Source organism: Narcine bancroftii, chromosome 2 (assembly GCF_036971445.1).
Source record: "Narcine bancroftii isolate sNarBan1 chromosome 2, sNarBan1.hap1, whole genome shotgun sequence".
Classification (NCBI taxonomy): domain Eukaryota; kingdom Metazoa; phylum Chordata; class Chondrichthyes; order Torpediniformes; family Narcinidae; genus Narcine; species Narcine bancroftii.
Window position 1 is genome coordinate 149,701,959 of NC_091470.1, and position 17,763 is coordinate 149,719,721.

At 44.9% G+C, this 17,763-nt stretch overlaps 1 protein-coding gene across 2 annotated transcripts in view; it reads left to right on the forward strand.

The window, feature by feature from the left end:
- The window catches only part of arhgef16 (Rho guanine nucleotide exchange factor (GEF) 16), a 33,010-nt gene extending 15,502 nt beyond the window's left edge, over window positions 1-17,508 (forward strand). For both annotated transcript variants that reach the window (XM_069918536.1, XM_069918537.1), the window contains exons 5-15: window positions 1,641-1,697; window positions 3,092-3,252; window positions 6,263-6,415; window positions 6,852-6,981; window positions 9,994-10,068; window positions 10,583-10,675; window positions 11,007-11,161; window positions 11,674-11,886; window positions 13,759-13,823; window positions 14,460-14,561; window positions 15,054-17,508. In XM_069918536.1, coding sequence (XP_069774637.1) covers window positions 1,641-1,697; window positions 3,092-3,252; window positions 6,263-6,415; window positions 6,852-6,981; window positions 9,994-10,068; window positions 10,583-10,675; window positions 11,007-11,161; window positions 11,674-11,886; window positions 13,759-13,823; window positions 14,460-14,561; window positions 15,054-15,193 — 1,344 coding nt within the window. In that variant the 3' untranslated portion in view covers window positions 15,194-17,508. The remainder of the gene's footprint in view (window positions 1-1,640; window positions 1,698-3,091; window positions 3,253-6,262; window positions 6,416-6,851; window positions 6,982-9,993; window positions 10,069-10,582; window positions 10,676-11,006; window positions 11,162-11,673; window positions 11,887-13,758; window positions 13,824-14,459; window positions 14,562-15,053) is intronic.
- The last annotated feature ends 255 nt before the right edge of the window (window positions 17,509-17,763 follow it).

Consider the following 17,763-nt stretch of genomic DNA (forward strand, 5'->3'; position numbering starts at 1 on the left):
TTGAACTCTGCCAGTGCAATGCTAGGGAGATCTGCTCTGCCACAGGCTCTTTCATTTCAATTGAAACGATGCCCCTTCGCCCAGTTCAAAATCCTGTTGGCATTTATTTTATCAAAATGCCTGAAAGAGCTGGACTTCCTCAAATCCTTGCATCAGTACTTTACATTTGTAATGTTCTCTCATCAGAGCAAAATGTTCCAAAGTTAATTGAGGGAACCTGCAGGGAGCTAAGGTCATTGAGAGTTTGTCATAGACATCAGGGCAGGGCAGCACAGTTAATGGTGTGGTTAGTGCAATGCTGTTGCATTGCCAATGTCCGCAAAGAGTTTGTACATTCTCCCCATATCTGCGTGGATTTCCTCCCACTGTTCAAAATGTACCAGGGCTTGTAAGTCATTTGGGAGAAATTGAGTGGTACAGACTTATGGGTCTAAAGGGCCTGTTACTCCTGCTGAATGTCTAAAATTTAAAATGTAATGTACAGATGCTGTGGAAATGTTGCTTCTTGCAGCTTCCCAGTTATGTAAAACACAAATGAACTACAATTAAGGTGCAATGTAGAGAAAAGATGATAAATATAAAATTGAGAAAAAAGAAAATCATAGTTGGTTGATCAATAAGCAAAAAAAAAATTTCTGTCAATGGTATAGGCAGAATTTTGGTGGCTCTGGAGTGGTGTTGTGGTTTTAAGAATACGACGGATGATCAAAGAGCCTAACAGCAGTTGGAAAGAAACTGTTGTGGAACCTAGATGAGCTGGACCTCAGGCTTCTGTACCTTCTGCCCAAAATAGCAGGGATAAGAGCATGGCCAGGGTCCTTCATGATATTGGCTGCCGTCTTGAAGCAGCGCCTGACGTTGTTGGCTTCAATGGACAGGAAGCCGTTGCCCATAATTGAATCGGCTATATTTGCAACATTCTGCAGCCTTCTGCATTCCTGGGCATTTGAATTTCCAAACCAGGCTGTGATGCAATCAATCTTTATAAATTTCATGGTATGCAGGTGTTCAATGGAGAATTTGATGATGAGCCAAAACTCCTCAAGCACCTTTGAACTTGGGGGTGTTGGTCTGCTTTCTCAGCGGATGAGTTGGGAGAACTGGATGGGAATTCTGAGAGCCAAGAGCCCAGGGACTCAAGGTGAAGCATTTAAATTCAGAAATAAGCAAAGGTCCTTTGGAGATACTTTGGAGAGTTCCACAAAGGAAAAGAATTCCAGGAAGAATTTGTGGGCAATAGTGTTGGAGTAAAGTGTTTAAACAACCCACCCTTAGCTTCTGCACATCCTACACCACCGAAAACAGATTGGCTGCCATTGTTTTTGCCAATTGTGGGATCTTACCTAGTGGAAATTGCTTCACAAAGCACTTAATGCAGTTTAAAAGTACTTTGTTGGCTGTAATATGTCTTAGGGAAGGCAAAAGTCAAAGTATAAAATGCATGTTACATTTTAATGGGTTATTACATGACAATAAAAGGAACCTTGGCAATGAGTTGATGTGAAAAACAGCATCTTAATGAAAACTGTTGGTGAGTTCCTTAACCCTTTGGTTACTGATACAGATATAATGTTGTTCCAGGACACAAGTCCTGTTGTTGATGAATACTTACTGACAACATTGCTTGTGCATGTTTGTAGGTAATAGAGAAAGGGATTCTGCACAAGCTGTCCTCTGAGGAACGCAAGAGGCAAGAGGTGAGAACCGTTAATACACTGGGAATGTTGGGACATTGTTAAACAGAGAGGGCATTGAGCTAAATGACTTAAAGATAAATCGAGTCATTAGGTACTTGTGTTTCCATCAGAAAAGAGAACACAGAATAGCAACAGGTGAGGGTTTTGGCCATTACTAAAATAAAATAAAATAAAAATTGAATTATTTCTCACATTATCCTCTTGAGATTCAATGATGCATGGTTGAGGTTTTAAAAGTTTCTAAAGTGAGAGGGAAGTGTTCAATGGATAAAACATACAGGACAGAATTTCAGTGAATACGTTATATCAGCTTCATACTCTCATTGGCTGTTGTAATTATTGAATGTAGGACAGTCTTGGATAATATGGTGACTTAAACAATATCATGGCCTCAAGAGAGCCATCGTTAGATGCTGAAATTTGCATAGGGCTGGGGTTAACTGGCATCACACATGGGCCTGCCTGTGGTAGCACTGGTACGAGCTATTTGAGCAACAGGCTTACTATCCTTTTAATTCTTTGCAAACTCCTCTTTAATCTACCCATGATCATACCTCGTGTGATCAGCTCAGCCACTCCCTGTTCCATCTTTGCTCTACTCTCTATGCATTCTAGATGTCCCCATTTTCCGGCTGGAATTCTGATCATCGATTTTGAATTCTCCTTTGCAGAAATGGGTTCTCCACACATACCCTGTAAAATCCTTCAGTGGTTTTGATCAGGTTGTAAACTTCCCTTTCCATGAGGTACAAGTCTGAGAACTTTTCTGATGGTTCTAACTACTCAGGTCATTTCATAACACCCCTCTTTTTATTGTAGCAAACTGTACAGTGTTCCCAGTGTGGCTCAACCAAATATTGATGCAGGTTAAATGAATCTTTATATACTTGTGTATTTGTTGATATTATGTTGTCATCCCCCCTATTTTTGGCCCCAACCATCAGAGCTCCTGATGACCCAAAAGAAGACCCTCACCCCACCCACCAAAATTCCCGAAGCCATGGCCACTGGAGTTCCCGGTGCCATGGCCATGCACCCCTCTGAGCTCCCGGCATCCCGGCCGCAGACGTACCACCAGGTCCTGGCCTTCCAAGCTCCCGACACCTTGAATGGCGCAGGTACTTACCACGATCAAGAGTTTGACCAGAGTAAAAGTTAACCCCCCCTCGCCCCCCCCCCCACCGTTTTATTTGTTCTGGAAAAATGGTGAAAAAAATTAGATATTACATGAGTATATACTGTAATTCTGTGGTGACAGGTAGAGTTGGAGGGCATTGTTGGGGCAGAGTGTTCACTGTGCTTATCACTGACATAAGACCATTTTCTGCCCAAGCTCTGTCCAATGGGTGTGGGATCATCATTCAGTTCCAACTTCATTGTTCTTCTTTCTACAGGCTATCTTCGAGATCATGGTATCTGAGTTCTCCTATCAGCATAGTCTGAATGTCCTGATCAAGATGTTCAAAAACTCCAAGGAACTACAGAAGACAATGACTACAACAGAACACCACCATCTCTTCTCCAACATCTGTGATATTCAGGAGGCCAGCAAGAGGTAGGATGGATAAGGGAAGAAAGTTGGAGATGGGGAGTGGAGAATCTTTGGATCTTGTGAGATACGCATTCTCTAGTACTAACTACACCAAGAGCCAGAATGGAAATGATAGAATATCTCTGCTCAAACCCTGTGGGTAGCTCTCACACTGTGAAGTGTGACTGGTGGACCACACTGGCACATAGAAGCGACAGAACAGATTTCTTCCTCTGTGCTGAGATGTTTCTCTTGGACTCAGTGTCCACAGGAAATGGGCAGAGAGAACATTCTGAGCAGGTTCACAGGCTGCAGTGGTTCTGGAAAAAAAACAGCCCAATGAAATCTGGTTTGTCAGCTTTGCAGAGGGAGAGTTGTTTGTTCTCCAGGCCAACCCTGTAATCTGATCACTTGGTGCAGAGATGAGCAGCTCCATGTGTCTGCAGGCCATGTCCCTCCACAGGTACACTGTTCACTGGAACTTGCTGTCAATAATTTTACCCCTTTCTTACAGCAAGGTGATAATCTATTTGGAAACAATTTATAAAAAAGAGAGAAAAACTCCTCCATCCAAACTACATGGGAATGTTCAAAGCCTGGCCTGTGTCCAACAATCGCTGGAATCAGTATTGTGAATGAACATGTGGTGCTCCTGTTCTGACCTGCCTGGATCAGCTGTGGGGCGGGAAAGAATCCATTTGCCTTTCACCGCCAAAATATTACATGGGTCATACAGCTTTTTGCTAGTTTTGCACTTCCAGTGAAGAAAAGGAGTGGTGCCACACCTAGTGAGGTGATTTAAGGCAGATGATGAAAACTGGGTCAAAGGTGAGGGTTTTAAGGACCATCTGAAGACTAGGGAGTGAGGTTTGTCGCCAAAGCAACCAGAGGCATGGCTGCCAGTGGCAGAGTGATTACAAGTGAACCTGTTTTGCAGAGATCTCCAACAATTGAAGGGCTGGAGGAAGTTGTCCAGTGGAGGGTGAATGGTGAGAATAAAAGATGAGAAGGTTTTTGATGTGAGTGGGGCTTAGTGGGACCCCCCCCAGTGGTGGTGCAAGATCAGATGTGTTTAACAGAGTTGGGGATTGGGCTCGGAATCCAAACTGGAAGATGAAAAGTGAGCAGTGAACTCGGGGGTACCAGGAAGGGTAAGATTTGTTGAGGCACTTCAAATTTCAAAGAGAAATTAATACACCAAGAGACAGATTGCTGCCATTTGGGTCGTTGTTAACCATTTGACCTCCTAATATACAGGACACAGGGTCTCCTGAATTCTGAGACTTGGAACTTTCTTATACAACACTCAGAATTGCAGTCTTTGTGCTCATTTGTTTGATTCATGTTGACAGCATGGAATCTGCATCCTTCAGTGTAAACACTTAATATCAGATCCAGATTTGAATGGATGTTGTGGTTGGCCACTGACCTTAATCTCTGTTTAAAGGGGCAGACAACTGATGATAAATTGCATGGTTTCTGGTTACCAACAGAAAAGAAAGCACAGGATAGCAGCAGGTGAAGGTTTTGGCCAAATTGCTGGTCATTATTAAAATTTTTTAAATGATCTCACGAGGATTATGTGAGAAATAATTTGGTGGTGTGTGGCTGGGAAGTTTCTAAAGTGGGAGGGAAGTGTCTTCAATGGATAAAAATATGTGAGACAGAATTAGAATTTCATTTAATAAATTTTATTTGCATATTGTTGCCTCAGCATCGGACTTCCATTGGCTCTTCTAATTATTGAATGTAAGGAGAGTTTTTATATAATAGCGATCTGATCTGGCTCCCCACTGATCTGGCTTCTCCTGTGAGAGAGGTGAAGGGTGTTGCTGTGACAGTTCATGGATTTATAGCTTCTTGGGTAGTCTTGTTTTGTGGCCATTTCAGCTGCTCTGAAGTGAACTGCAGTTACATGGTGGTAAATGAGTTGGCCCTGTCACTCTCCTTTTGACATTTCCCAGTACACTTTCTCCTCTCAGCTGTGAGTGGCAGGGCCCAGAGATGGAACTATGCCAGGGATTACTCTGCGGCAAAGTTGTGCTTTGTTTACAGATGATGCACGTTTCTGTGAGCACTTGGATGCCCTGTGCTGGAGCAGGCGTGCGGTCACATGACACACTCTCCCCTTAAATCTCTTCACTGTTTTTAAGATGTCCCTTAATCCAAGCTCTTTAAACTAGCTTTTGGTAATTGTTCATCTGATCATGAGTGATTTGATAACACAGCCATGAGACACCCTGCTATGTTTGCTGTTCTAAGAGGGCTATATAAATGCAGATTGTTGGTAACGGTGGCAAGATAGCAGCTGAGGAATTCAGTGCTGCCAGTGTTAAGACTATAAGACAGGAGATGAAATAGGCTATTCAGCCCATCAAGTCTACCCTGCCATTTAATCATGAGCTGATCTATTTTCCCACTCAGCCCCATTGCCCAGACTTCTCCCCATAACATTTGATGTTCTGGCTAATCAAGAACCTATCAATCTCTGCCTTAAATACACCTAATGATTCAACCTCCACAACAAATTCTACAGATTTACCACCCTCTGACTAGAAATTTCCTATGTATTTCTGTTCTAAGCAGACACGGTTAAATCCTAAAGTTGAGACCTCTTGTCCTAGATTCTTCCACCATGCAAACCAACCTTTCTACATCTACGTGGCCTGTCAGCATTCAAAATATTTCAATGAGATCCCCCTTCATTCTCCTAAATCCCAACAAGTACAGGCTAAGCGCTCCTCATATGATAACCCTTTTATTCCCAGAATCATCCTTGTGAACTTCCTCTGAACCCTCTCCAACGTCAATGCATCACTTCTTAAATGAGGAGCCCAAAACTGCTCACAATACTCCAAGTGGAGTCTCACCAGTGCCAAGTAAAACCTCAACATCACATCCTGCTCTTGTGTTCTTTCTCTTAGCTGAAAATGACTTGGTCAAAGAAGGAAATTTTGAGTAGCAGGTCAGAAAAGAGAGTGAGATGTGGCTCCCACTTGCTCTATTTTATTAACAGCTGTGTGATTTTCCTTAGGTTTTTTGATGACCTTGAAACGTGCCACAAGGAAAACCCAGTCATCAGGGATATCAGCGACATTGTGGAGCGTCATGCATCGAATCACTTTGATGCTTATGTTGTTTACTGCTCCAATGAAATCTACCAACAGAGAACCTTACAGAAGTTGCTGTGAGTACAGACAAGTCCAAGAATTGGAATATTCGAAAGCCATGTGCCAGCCAGGGTGGTTGTCACACTGGGTCACTACTCCTAACTCATGGTTAATGTTGCAGTCTCAATCCTGGTCACTGTCTCAGGAACTGGAACACATCTGTGATTAGAATCATCGATAAAAGAGCTTTAAATTTTTAAAATTAATTTTAGACATACAGCACGGTAACAGGCCCTTACAGCCCATGAAACCATGCTGCCCAATTACACCCAATTGACCTCTAGCCCTGGTACATTTTGAAGTCATGAAGGATCTCATGAACTTTCTGTGCACACTGTTGCAGCCCAGTTAATCCGAAGATACGACCCTGAAATATGTTAGATCATTGAAGCAACTATTATTGTTTGTAAATGGTATGTATTTCAGTTGATGCTCTTCCTTTTCCTCCTGCAGCAACTCGAACACGCAGTTCAAGGAGGTTCTCCAGCAGATTCAGAGCAAGCCAGAGTGTGGAGGCCTGCCCATCATCTCCTTCCTTATTCTGCCCATGCAGAGGGTGACAAGGCTGCCACTGCTGGTGGATGTAGGTTAACATTTTTTTCCTCTAATTCTCTTTCTTCTTTCCCCCCCTCCCCCCTTCCCTCTTCCTTCCTCATTCCCCTGCACCCCCCCCAAGAAATCCTTAACATTCTAGGCCTGTAGAGGAGAACTTCTGTAGAACTTTTCATACACATATGAGGAGACGGGCTCGAGTGCAGGAAGGAGAAGTTGCTGTGAGTACAGACAAGTCCAAGAATTGGAATATTCGAAAGCCATGAGCCAGCCAGGGTTGTTGTCACACTGGGTCACTACTCCTAACTCATGGTTAATGTTGCAGTCTCAATCCTGGTCACTGTCTCAGGAACTGGAACACATCTGTGATTAGAATCATCGATAAAAGAGCTTTAAATTTTTAAAATTAATTTTAGACATACAACACGGTAACAGGCCCTTACAGCCCATGAACCCATGCTGCCCAATTATACCCAATGGAAGGAGTGGGATGGGGCCTGGGCCAAAGGTATTCCATGCTTAACTTTAATGCTTACAGCACAGAAACAGGCTATTCACCCCAGCTCTCCACGCTGACCTTTATATTTCACAAACTTCCTCTCTTGTTTGTTTTTTTCCTCTCACCCTGTCAACAAGTTGCTGCTCTAAATAAAATGTGAGTGATCCCTAGTGCAGAGCCTTTTCTCTGAGAGGTGAAACAGTTGCTTTGCCCTTTTGGAAGGTGCAGCAATGCTGGGATTCACTGGGGTTGGATACGTTGCTGAGGCAGCACGATTGATTGATGTAGAAAATAGCTATCCTCATTCCCTACTCTTCCCACACCCCCCTCCCCCAAAACTCCTCCTCCCCCACACCCCAGAAGCCTGGCCACATTCCTCCCTTGGCCGAAGTAAAACACGAAAGTCTGCAGACACCATGGTTGAAATAAAAGCACAATGGTGGAGAAACTCAGCAGGTCCAACAGTGTTGTTTGTTTTTGCGTTTGGATTAAAGTGAGGGAGAGTTGCGCAGGTTGTCAGCCTCACTCTCTCGCCCCGGCCTATCTGGACCAAGTGGCGAGACATAGTCGAGATGGCTGGAGATAGGTCAGGATGCAGTGGATGACCAGCAGTTTTCCGTGTGTGTCTCACCAAGCCCTCTTAGTGTCCATGACTCATTGCTGAGAATCGCCTTTCTGCCTGTTGAACAGTGTACCTTACATACTGAAGATACCGGCATACATAACCAATGTTTCAGGCTTGAGCCCTTCATCAATGTATGAGCAAAATGTCTGAAGACATCTGAACAAAGTGGTGAGGGGAGGAGCCCTTCCCTTCCCTCCCCCTCTCTCTCCTCCCCCAACCCCTCTCTCCTTGCCGCCACTTCTCCACTGACAAATGTCTGCCAACATTTTTTATATCCTTAATGAAGGGGCCAAGCCCGAAACATTGGTGATGTATCTTTATCTTTGCTACCTAAAGTACGCTGCCTATCCTGAGCTTCTCCAGCTTTGTGTTTTAATTCCACCCTCGACCAACTGCACCAAAACTGTGGGAGCTTGGTTGATGTTAATTTTCTGCTACTTTTGGTCTGTGCACTTCATTATACTTTCATGAACATGAGCTGGTTTGAGCATTTGAGAATGCGAACATGTTGAGTGTTGGGCACCAGAAAATAAAATAATTCATAGACAATTGGAAGGGGACTCGCAACTTTGTGGAGGTGGTGGCAGGTGCTTGTTGGGCATATCATAATTTTGCTTTCATTTTAACCAATAGCTCCTTGAGGAGAGCTAGAATAAGATGGTAATAACAAAGGAGTCTGTTGGGTCAGAATTGTACTCTGGGTCAACAATGCCTTAGTGTGCACAGAGCCTTCATCTCTTTTATTTGACACTGCATACAAACCGATCAAACCATTATTCAGAAAATGCTTCACAGAGGTTGGGGGATGAGGGAGGGGGTGTGTGCATGTGATATATAGAGAATGCACTGCACTGAGCCTCACAGTTGGCTGGAATAAACCATTAGTATTTCCCTCATAACTTTACAGACTTTTTTTTTGTGGGGAAAAAAGCGGTAAATGCAACTCTATTACAGCGCCAGTGACCTGGGTTTGAATCTGACACTGCCTGCAAGGGTTTTACAATCTGAGTCTGCATGGGGTTTCTACCAACCTACAACCCTTGTACATTTTTGGAGGATAATTGGTGTATTTCAGCAGCACTTGGCCATGGCTGGAAAGACCTGTTACTGCGCTGTATCTCAAAATTAAATTAAAAAGGTTAGTGTGGGCTACCTTGAGCTCCTGGATTGCCCTGAGCGACCTTGAGCTCCTGGATTGCCCTGAGCGACCTTGAGCTCCTGGATTGCCCTGAGCGACCTTGAGCTCCTGGATTGCCCTGAGCGACCTTGAGCTCCTGGATTGCCCTGAGCGACCTTGAGCTCCTGGATTGCCCTGAGCGACCTTGAGCTCCTGGATTGCCCTGAGCGACCTTGAGCTCCTGGATTGCCCTGAGCGACCTTGAGCTCCTGGATTGCCCTGAGCGACCTTGAGCTCCTGGATTGCCCTGAGCGACCTTGAGCTCCTGGATTGCCCTGAGCGACCTTGAGCTCCTGGATTGCCCTGAGCGACCTTGAGCTCCTGGATTGCCCTGAGCGACCTTGAGCTCCTGGATTGCCCTGAGCGACCTTGAGCTCCTGGATTGCCCTGAGCGACCTTGAGCTCCTGGATTGCCCTGAGCGACCTTGAGCTCCTGGATTGCCCTGAGCGACCTTGAGCTCCTGGATTGCCCTGAGCGACCTTGAGCTCCTGGATTGCCCTGAGCGACCTTGAGCTCCTGGATTGCCCTGAGCGACCTTGAGCTCCTGGATTGCCCTGAGCGACCTTGAGCTCCTGGATTGCCCTGAGCGACCTTGAGCTCCTGGATTGCCCTGAGCAAGGACGTGCTTGACTATTTGGACCAGCTTTAAATTGGAAGGACCCAGAGATTGAACAATCCCAGTCATCACCTACACTTCAATATCTATGTTTTTACACTAAATCTCCCTCACGTTTCTTTCAGACAATTTGTCAGAAAACGAATCGCCTTCAAGTGGAATATGACACAGCAACTCAAGCACTGAAAGCCATCAGTAAGGTATGTCTGGTGTCTTCTCCCACCCTCAGCCACTGTGCCCACAGCACCCCTCTTCACATTACAAGGGTCTGACATGTTGGCACCCTAACTAGGTACCAGCTCAGTAGTCCTTGCTCCCAGCATGTCTTTGTTTCAAGTTCTGTCAGTGCTGAGGCTGTCTTTCACTTGTTTCCTACTCAAGAAGGGCAGGTTTTGCTCAGAATCTCATTCCTATTCCTTGTTGAACAGCACCACCTGGACCTCTCAAAAGGTTAGGCAGCACTTAGGAAGAAATATAGGGCAATTTCTTTTGCCTCAATTTTCCAATGACTGGGAATTGGAATGTTTTACTTCAAGATGTGATCACTTCCTGCATTTCTAATCCATTGTCCCCATTATTTTTACGCCTGGCTGGTTCTCCAGTTGTCAGTTCCATTAAAAAAATTCCTGGTTATCCAACTCCTGTTTGACAAATCTCAGTTCCCTAAAGCTGAACCTTGAGCGTAAACAATCTTCACCTTGTGCTCTGTTCCAGCTGGTGAAAATGTGTAATGATGGAGCTCGGAGGATGGAGAGGACAGAGCAGATGTTCGTGATCCAGACACAGCTAGATTTTGGGAAGATCAAGGTGTTGTGCTGAGATTGGTCTCTACCTGTACTATGCGGCCCTTTCTTCCTCCCTCTTGCCCCATTTCTCCTGCCGCTAACCCCCTTCCTCATCCCATCACTCATCTCGTGTCCCATTGCTCTAATCCCTGTCCCTTTCTCCTTCTACTGACCCTCTCACCTCTCAGTCCTTCCATCAACCCCATCCCATTCTCACCCCATAACCCTCTCACTTCAAGGCTGTCCTGCTTGCTCTGAGCCCTGCTCCTTTGCTCCTTCCCGAGTCTCAACACCCATGCACTCTTGCTCCCATCCCCACCAGGCCCAGTCAGTGACGCTATCTTATATTCTAGGGTTTCCCTTTGATTTCTTCTTCACGATGGCTGCAGAAGAAAGGAGAATTAATTACATTTGCTGAAGAATCTGGGATCTTTGGAAAAATGTTTGGGAAACAAACTTGTTTTCTCTTCCTTTTCAACGATGTTTTGATCATCACCCGGAAACGAAGGTAACTGCCTTTAGCAGCCCTCCCTCGGAGTCTGGGGTCTATATGGGAGGGAGTAATCACCGAACCTGCATTGGTTTGGTTGCTAACCTTAATAATGGACTTTGGGAACTCACCGATGACACTAAACTGAGTGATGACCTACTTCTGGTGTCCTTAGCAGAATGCATCAATGTCCAGGTCCAGAGACTTCTCAACTTGGCTTCACAGGTTGGACCACATTAGTCGATAGTGGTACAAAACCCTGCTATCCAACCCATACCCAATTCTCCATGCACGTACATTCAAACTTCTCCCTCCTATAGCCCTCCATAGGGTATATATGGTCGGGTGTTGGTCACATCATTCCATTCTCCTGTTGGTTGGGAAAGTGATGGAAGGTGTTGCAACTCCATACCTTGTACTGGAAGGGTTAAGGGGGGGCCATTCAATGCTCTACCAGTGTTGGTGGAGTAAGGGCAGCGTCATGATATTGTTGATTACCCAGGATGCCAATAGTTCTGTCCTCTTGACAGTGAGGAGAGTTACATGGTACAGAACTATGCCACATTGGACCAGTTGGAGGTAGAGACTTTGGAGGCCAGCGACTCCCCCCACTCACCTCCAGGGAAGACTTCAGGAGGTGCCACACTCCCTCGCACTGGCTCTAACCTGTACCTTTTTAAGATCATCATGAAAAAGAACAGCGCTGACGAACTGGAGCAAATGGTCTTCGGCACGGACTCACTGTGAGTATATCTGGCAGTCAGACCTCAGCTCCTCCCCTTCTTCCGGCAGGGTTAGCATTGCGATTAGTGTAATGCCTTTATAGAGCCACCGATTGGGACTGGAGTTCAAATCCCTCACTAAGGAGTTTTTACATTCTCCCCTGCATTTCTGGGGGTGTAGGTTAATTGGATGTAAATTGGGCAGTGTGGACCTGTGGGCTGAAATGGCCTGTAACTTTGCTGCATGTCAGAATTTTTTTTAATTAAAATTTAATAACATTTAAAATTTAAATTCCAAGCTCTACTACTCACCCACAATTTCTAAAATGAATCCTCTCATATTTCCTTCCACTCTTCCCACAATCACATCCCAACCTTCACAGCCTGTTTCTTTCTCACCATTTGCTCCCTCCTAACCCATCTCCCATGCACTCTTTCCCTTCCCTCGCTCTTCCTATTCCCTTCTTCCATCCCTCCCATTTCCTTTCTTTCTCATCATTCCCTATCATCTTCCCTCCCATTCTGGGCCTTATTTTCCTCTCACCCAATTCCCTACTCCTCTCTCCATCTTCTAAGTTACAGTTTTATCACCTGATTTTACCACAGGGTGATTAGGGATGTAGTTTAGATGCAGCATTTAATTCAATGACGTGATCAGAGCCAAAATTGATGTTCTCCCTCCCTTCCCACGTTCTCTCCCAACACATGTTGACCTTTTTTTAAAAAAAAGTTGCAATCCAGACCTTCAGCTCAAGAGTCCTGGTGTACTTAAACTCCCATTTTCTAGCCCAAGGCCACTTTGATCAGTGTCATGGATATCCCAGCTGAGACATAATCCCTGAGCTCGGTGGTTTGGAGCTGTGGTGAATGGGTAGTACTGATAAATACCAGTTACCCTGAACATGTAACAACAAAAGAATGGAAGCTGGGTTGGGCCACGTTGTTCCTTGAGGCTGCTTCACCAATCAGGTAAAACATGCCTGAACCCAGCCAGCTCTCCATATCTCTCGGTGTCCAAAATTTCTCAGTTTGGAGTACACTCAATCACTGAGCATCCACAATCCTCTGAGTAATAAATTTCAAACTTCCTGAGCAAATATTCTCCTTATTTCTATCCCAAATAGCCAATCTGTTGTCTAGGAAACAGTACCAAGTTCCTCAAATGTAACTGCAGAATTCTTGACCCTCTGAGAATCGTTCACTGATTTATTCTAACCAGAGAATAGAACTACATTCTGTTCAGTTTGCTCATTGTTTGGTGAATGTTTAATGGACTACAAGCACACTTTATGATAAAATATTTTTTTGGGGTGCAGTCCCATCAAAGCCCTTTCTGTGATCTCCTTTTTAAATAAAAGTCAATACTCCAGTTTGCCTTGTAACTACAGAGGATGGTGGAAATACTCAGTAGGTCAGGCAGCTTTTGGAGAGAGGGAGAGAAGCAGTAATGATCCTGGTCAATGGCACAATCATTTTCCAGCCAAATGATGGCAGAGAAGGGAATGGGTTGGGGTCTTGGTGTGGATGTGAAGTGGCATTGGGGGTTTTGGACAGACACTGCCATCTTATGGTGAAAAAGCACACAAGTGCTGGAGAAACTCAGCAGGTCAAACAGTGCTTTTAAGTAGCAAATGTGAAGATACAGAACCAATGTTTCGGGCTTGAGCCCTTCATCAAGTTGTGGGGGAGGAACCATCTTATGGTTATCAGAAGCACTGCAGATGTATTGGGTCTTGGGAGTCCATTTACCTGTGTGCTTTGGTGCCGGGGGTTGGGGAGAGAGGGGTTGCTACGATGCTGTGAGGATTGGAGGATCAACCAAAGTTGAGTTTATGTGGGGGTCCTCAAGATGAGGAGAAAAGTGAGCCCTCTCCCACCTTCTTTCCATGGCAGGAGCGACCGAGCTCGATGGATTGATGCCATCTTGAAGAAGCATGATGACCTCGCCAATAAAGAAGGTAAAGAGACTGGCACATCAGCATGGCAGCAAACAGAGACCAGAGTTTCCCATGGTGACAGAACAAAGACACTGCTTTCTCAAAAGGGGTTTCCAACCCCTGATGTCCATTCTCTGCAATCTTTAGCAGCAACATTTCTCTTCCCGGCTACAGACATCTCTCCTGTTCTTCCATTCTGTTTGAAATGCACTACTTCTGGTGATTGCCTTAATATCAGTAATGAAATATTAGTCATCCATTGTCTAGAAATTTACTTCTCCTGACATTTGAGACCCTGCTGTGCTGTTGAGGTCAGAAATTTTTTTTCTCGATGCTATCCTTGCGTGTCCCCACACAATGATGAAAACGTTTTACACAGTGATTTTCTGTCAAAAGGCTGGCAAGAAGATCTCAGTAGAAAGCTTAAAGGTGGAATCCAGATTGATAATGCTAATTGTTGCTGATGGTTGAAAGGCACATGTGCCTATGAGGTGACCCTGAACCTTTCCGATTCTGCACCTTCCCCCGCCATCCCCCCACCCTTTAAACAGTTGTTTAAAGCCATGTTTTCTGGCTTGTCGATGTTTGTCTGAGGGGCCTTGGAACCTGCTCTTGCCTGAAATTTGGGGAGTAACTGTTTCTTTTTTCTTCTCCCAGGTCTCCAGCAAGTGGAGATCATCAAAGCGCATCTGGCCAAACAGCCGGATGAGTTGTCGCTGCAACAGGCAGATGTGGTGGTCATTCTTCAGAAAGTAGATGGTAGGTCTGGGATGATGAATCTTTTGCATACCCTAATCTTAATGTGTGCCCTATTGATGCTTGCTTCCCAATGGCACCTTGGCCCAGAATCCTTCCCTTGTTCACATTGCTGGAGAAGGTATGATAACTTGCTATTATCCAGCAATGACTGACTGGCCTTGGCCTTTGTATTGTAGACCTTACTGGGATGATACATTGCTTGTGAACCGGGAAAGAGGATGTAGACTGGAAGGATTCCAAGAAGGGTGTCAAATGAGAACAGAATTGTTCAGTTTCTGAGATGCCCTGCCAGTCAAATAGACTGAATATGGTTGAAATTACTCATCAAGAATATAGCGTTCTTGGATGCCCTCAATAATCAATATTGTCACTTGGGGAAAATATAGCTGGCCATCAATGCTGGTCTATTGAAATACCTACCATTGCACAACCACCACTGCTGCTGCTGTTTAGAGTATGCCCTTTAACAGGATCTCACCTTCCTTCTGATAGGCTGGTACCACGGAAAAAGGATACGCGATTGGGAGAGGGGCTGGTTTCCCGAGTTGTGCGCCAGGGAGATAACGAATCACATTGCAGTGCAACGGAACGTCCAACGCATGGAAAGACTGCGGATTGAAACGGATGTTTAGCCATCCCTCCGTCTTTGTTTAGCTCTTGCATCAGAATCCAAGTTCCATCTTCCTGGATCCCCATTTCAACAAGTTCTTGGCCACAGTTACACATTTGCCCATTGTCCAATAATCTCAGCATTGGCTGAATGACCATCAAATGCACTTCAGGTTTCTCAGGAGCTCAGTCTAATGCAAGGGGTAGTTAAGGAACAGAGGCCCACCAATTATTTAAGCATGGTGAGGAGACCAATGAATAACACTGCGTGTGATTAACATGTCCCATCAAAGGCAGCCAAATTTAAATTCCTGCGTGTGTTCCTTGATGGTGACTAGAAATGATTGGTATTCTCAACAATAATCTCATCCACTTGTGAATGCTCCATATAAGGCACTTTCAGAAAACTAATTTTAAATGCTATGTATAATTTTAACTCAGGGTCCATGTGAATTTATTGTGACATTAACCCTAATGATGCTGAGCAGCTTCAGCACAAGTTCATTTCAAAGACATTTTCATGGATATATTGTCTCTTGAATGTTTCACACTCAGAGGGTGCATTTAAAATAGTTTTAGAGTATTTGCATAAACTGTGATTAGTCACTGAGAGCTGCCATTTATCATGCATATCTAAATCCAAAGAACCAAGACACTGGTCATTCAATGCACCATGCAAAGCAAGGAAGTTTGAGCAAATGCTGTTTCCCAAGGCAACCTCCTAAAAATGATTGCAAGCAAGTGAGGGCAGCTGGATAAGCAAGTGTAAAGGCTGGCAGAAGGATGAGAAAGCATCTTGAGTGAGAAAGCCCTGGGGGAGGGGGCAGGGGCAAAGGAAGGCAGGCCAAGAGAATGAATGGGGACAGTGTGTGAGTGAGAGAGAGGGAGAGTGAGATGTGGGCTAAATAGAGAATGGTAGGATGCTCGTACACCTTAGCTCGGTTGCTGAGGAACAACGAACCAATGAAATGAGTTTAACGGCCAGGATTCCTGCTCCTTGCTTTTCAGTTGCCATTTTGTGAACAGGAAGCATCGTTAGTCCCAGAGTTAGAATCCTTAGATTCTGATTAACGTCTGTTATTGTGACCTTGGTTGGTATGGAAATGGATTATTCTTTTCCCAAAGCAAGGTTGCCACTGAATGAGAAACCAGCAACTTCAAATTCTTAACTGTCCAGACAGCGCCTCCAGAGAGGGGAACAAAGGAAATGTTTCTGCTTGAAGAGGTAACTGACCTGAAATGTTAACTCTGCTTCTCAATCCACAGACATAGAGTATTTCCAGCATTTTGTTTTCTTCACAGGCTGGAACCATTGTCAGCCAGTTCAGGTGTCTGTGGAAAATGTTGGGATTCCAACCCAGACCTTGCATGGCTGCAGTTGGTGCAAAAAGCACCTCCTCCTGACACCACTGGCAAGGAGATATTCCACTCCATATTCCCTTTCCCCTCCCGAACTCGTCCATGTGAGAAATTTCAGTGCTTTGTCTGCCTTGTTGAGCATTCTCATTTTAGAGGATGGGGGAGAAAAGGATGAAGGGACGGAAGGAGGGAGAAGATTAGCCAATATTCCCAGCCCCTCCTCACTGCTGGTTTAAACCAAGACCCTTGATTAGCTAGTTAATGGGAGTTAATGGGTGCTTACCACTAGGCAGCCAGTGCCCAGAGAGATTGCTAGGAAGCCAATGCCCTCTTTCAATTTCTCTCCAGTGTAGCCAGCAGCAACAGCCGATTACTGATCACTGTGGACCACTGATTAATGATCACTGTGCAGTACAACTGTACCAGGTGAACTTCTCTCCCAGGTGAACTTCTCTCCCAGGTGAACTTCTCTCCCAGGTGAACTTCTCTCCCAGGTGAACTTCTCTCCCAGGTGAACTTCTCTCCCAGGTGAACTTCTCTCCCAGGTGAACTTCTCTCCCAGGTGAACTTCTCTCCCAGGTGAACTTCTCTCCCAGGTGAACTTCTCTCCCAGGTGAACTTCTCTCCCAGGTGAACTTCTCTCCCAGGTGAACTTCTCTCCCAGGTGAACTTCTCTCCCAGTCTCTCATGAGGAAGATTTGGGCATTGCTTCACTTTTGGTTTCAGTTGCCTTCTGAACCCAACCAGTAAAATCATGATTTGGGTAGTCGGGCCTGTTCCCAGCATTGAGAAGTGAGGGAGTGCAAAGGACTATGGGGCAGACCTGTTCCCTGCTTATTGTAACTTTAAGAATATTGACCTGTAACTTAACTCCTGCACTCTTGTGCTACATTGGAATCTCCCAAATGTTTATTAATATCACAGATTTTGAAGATTTAGTTTTTATCAATGTATAAATAAATTTTAACTTCTGATCTTATTTGGTGAATTTCTAGAGCATTGCCTTTCTTCCTGCAATGGGTAAGGCAGATATTGTGTTAGTTTACCTACCACTGTTGCCCTTTGTTATCTGTCAAGATGTAATGTGGTGCACAAACTACTACTTCCTTTGTGTCTGTCTCTTTACTCTCAATTCTTCCATAGGCGCTGCTTCCAATCTTTCCAATCACCACCTCGTCTCGTATGCAGGTGGCACAACTAGTAGAGGTATTGCACCGCAGCTCTGCCAACTCAG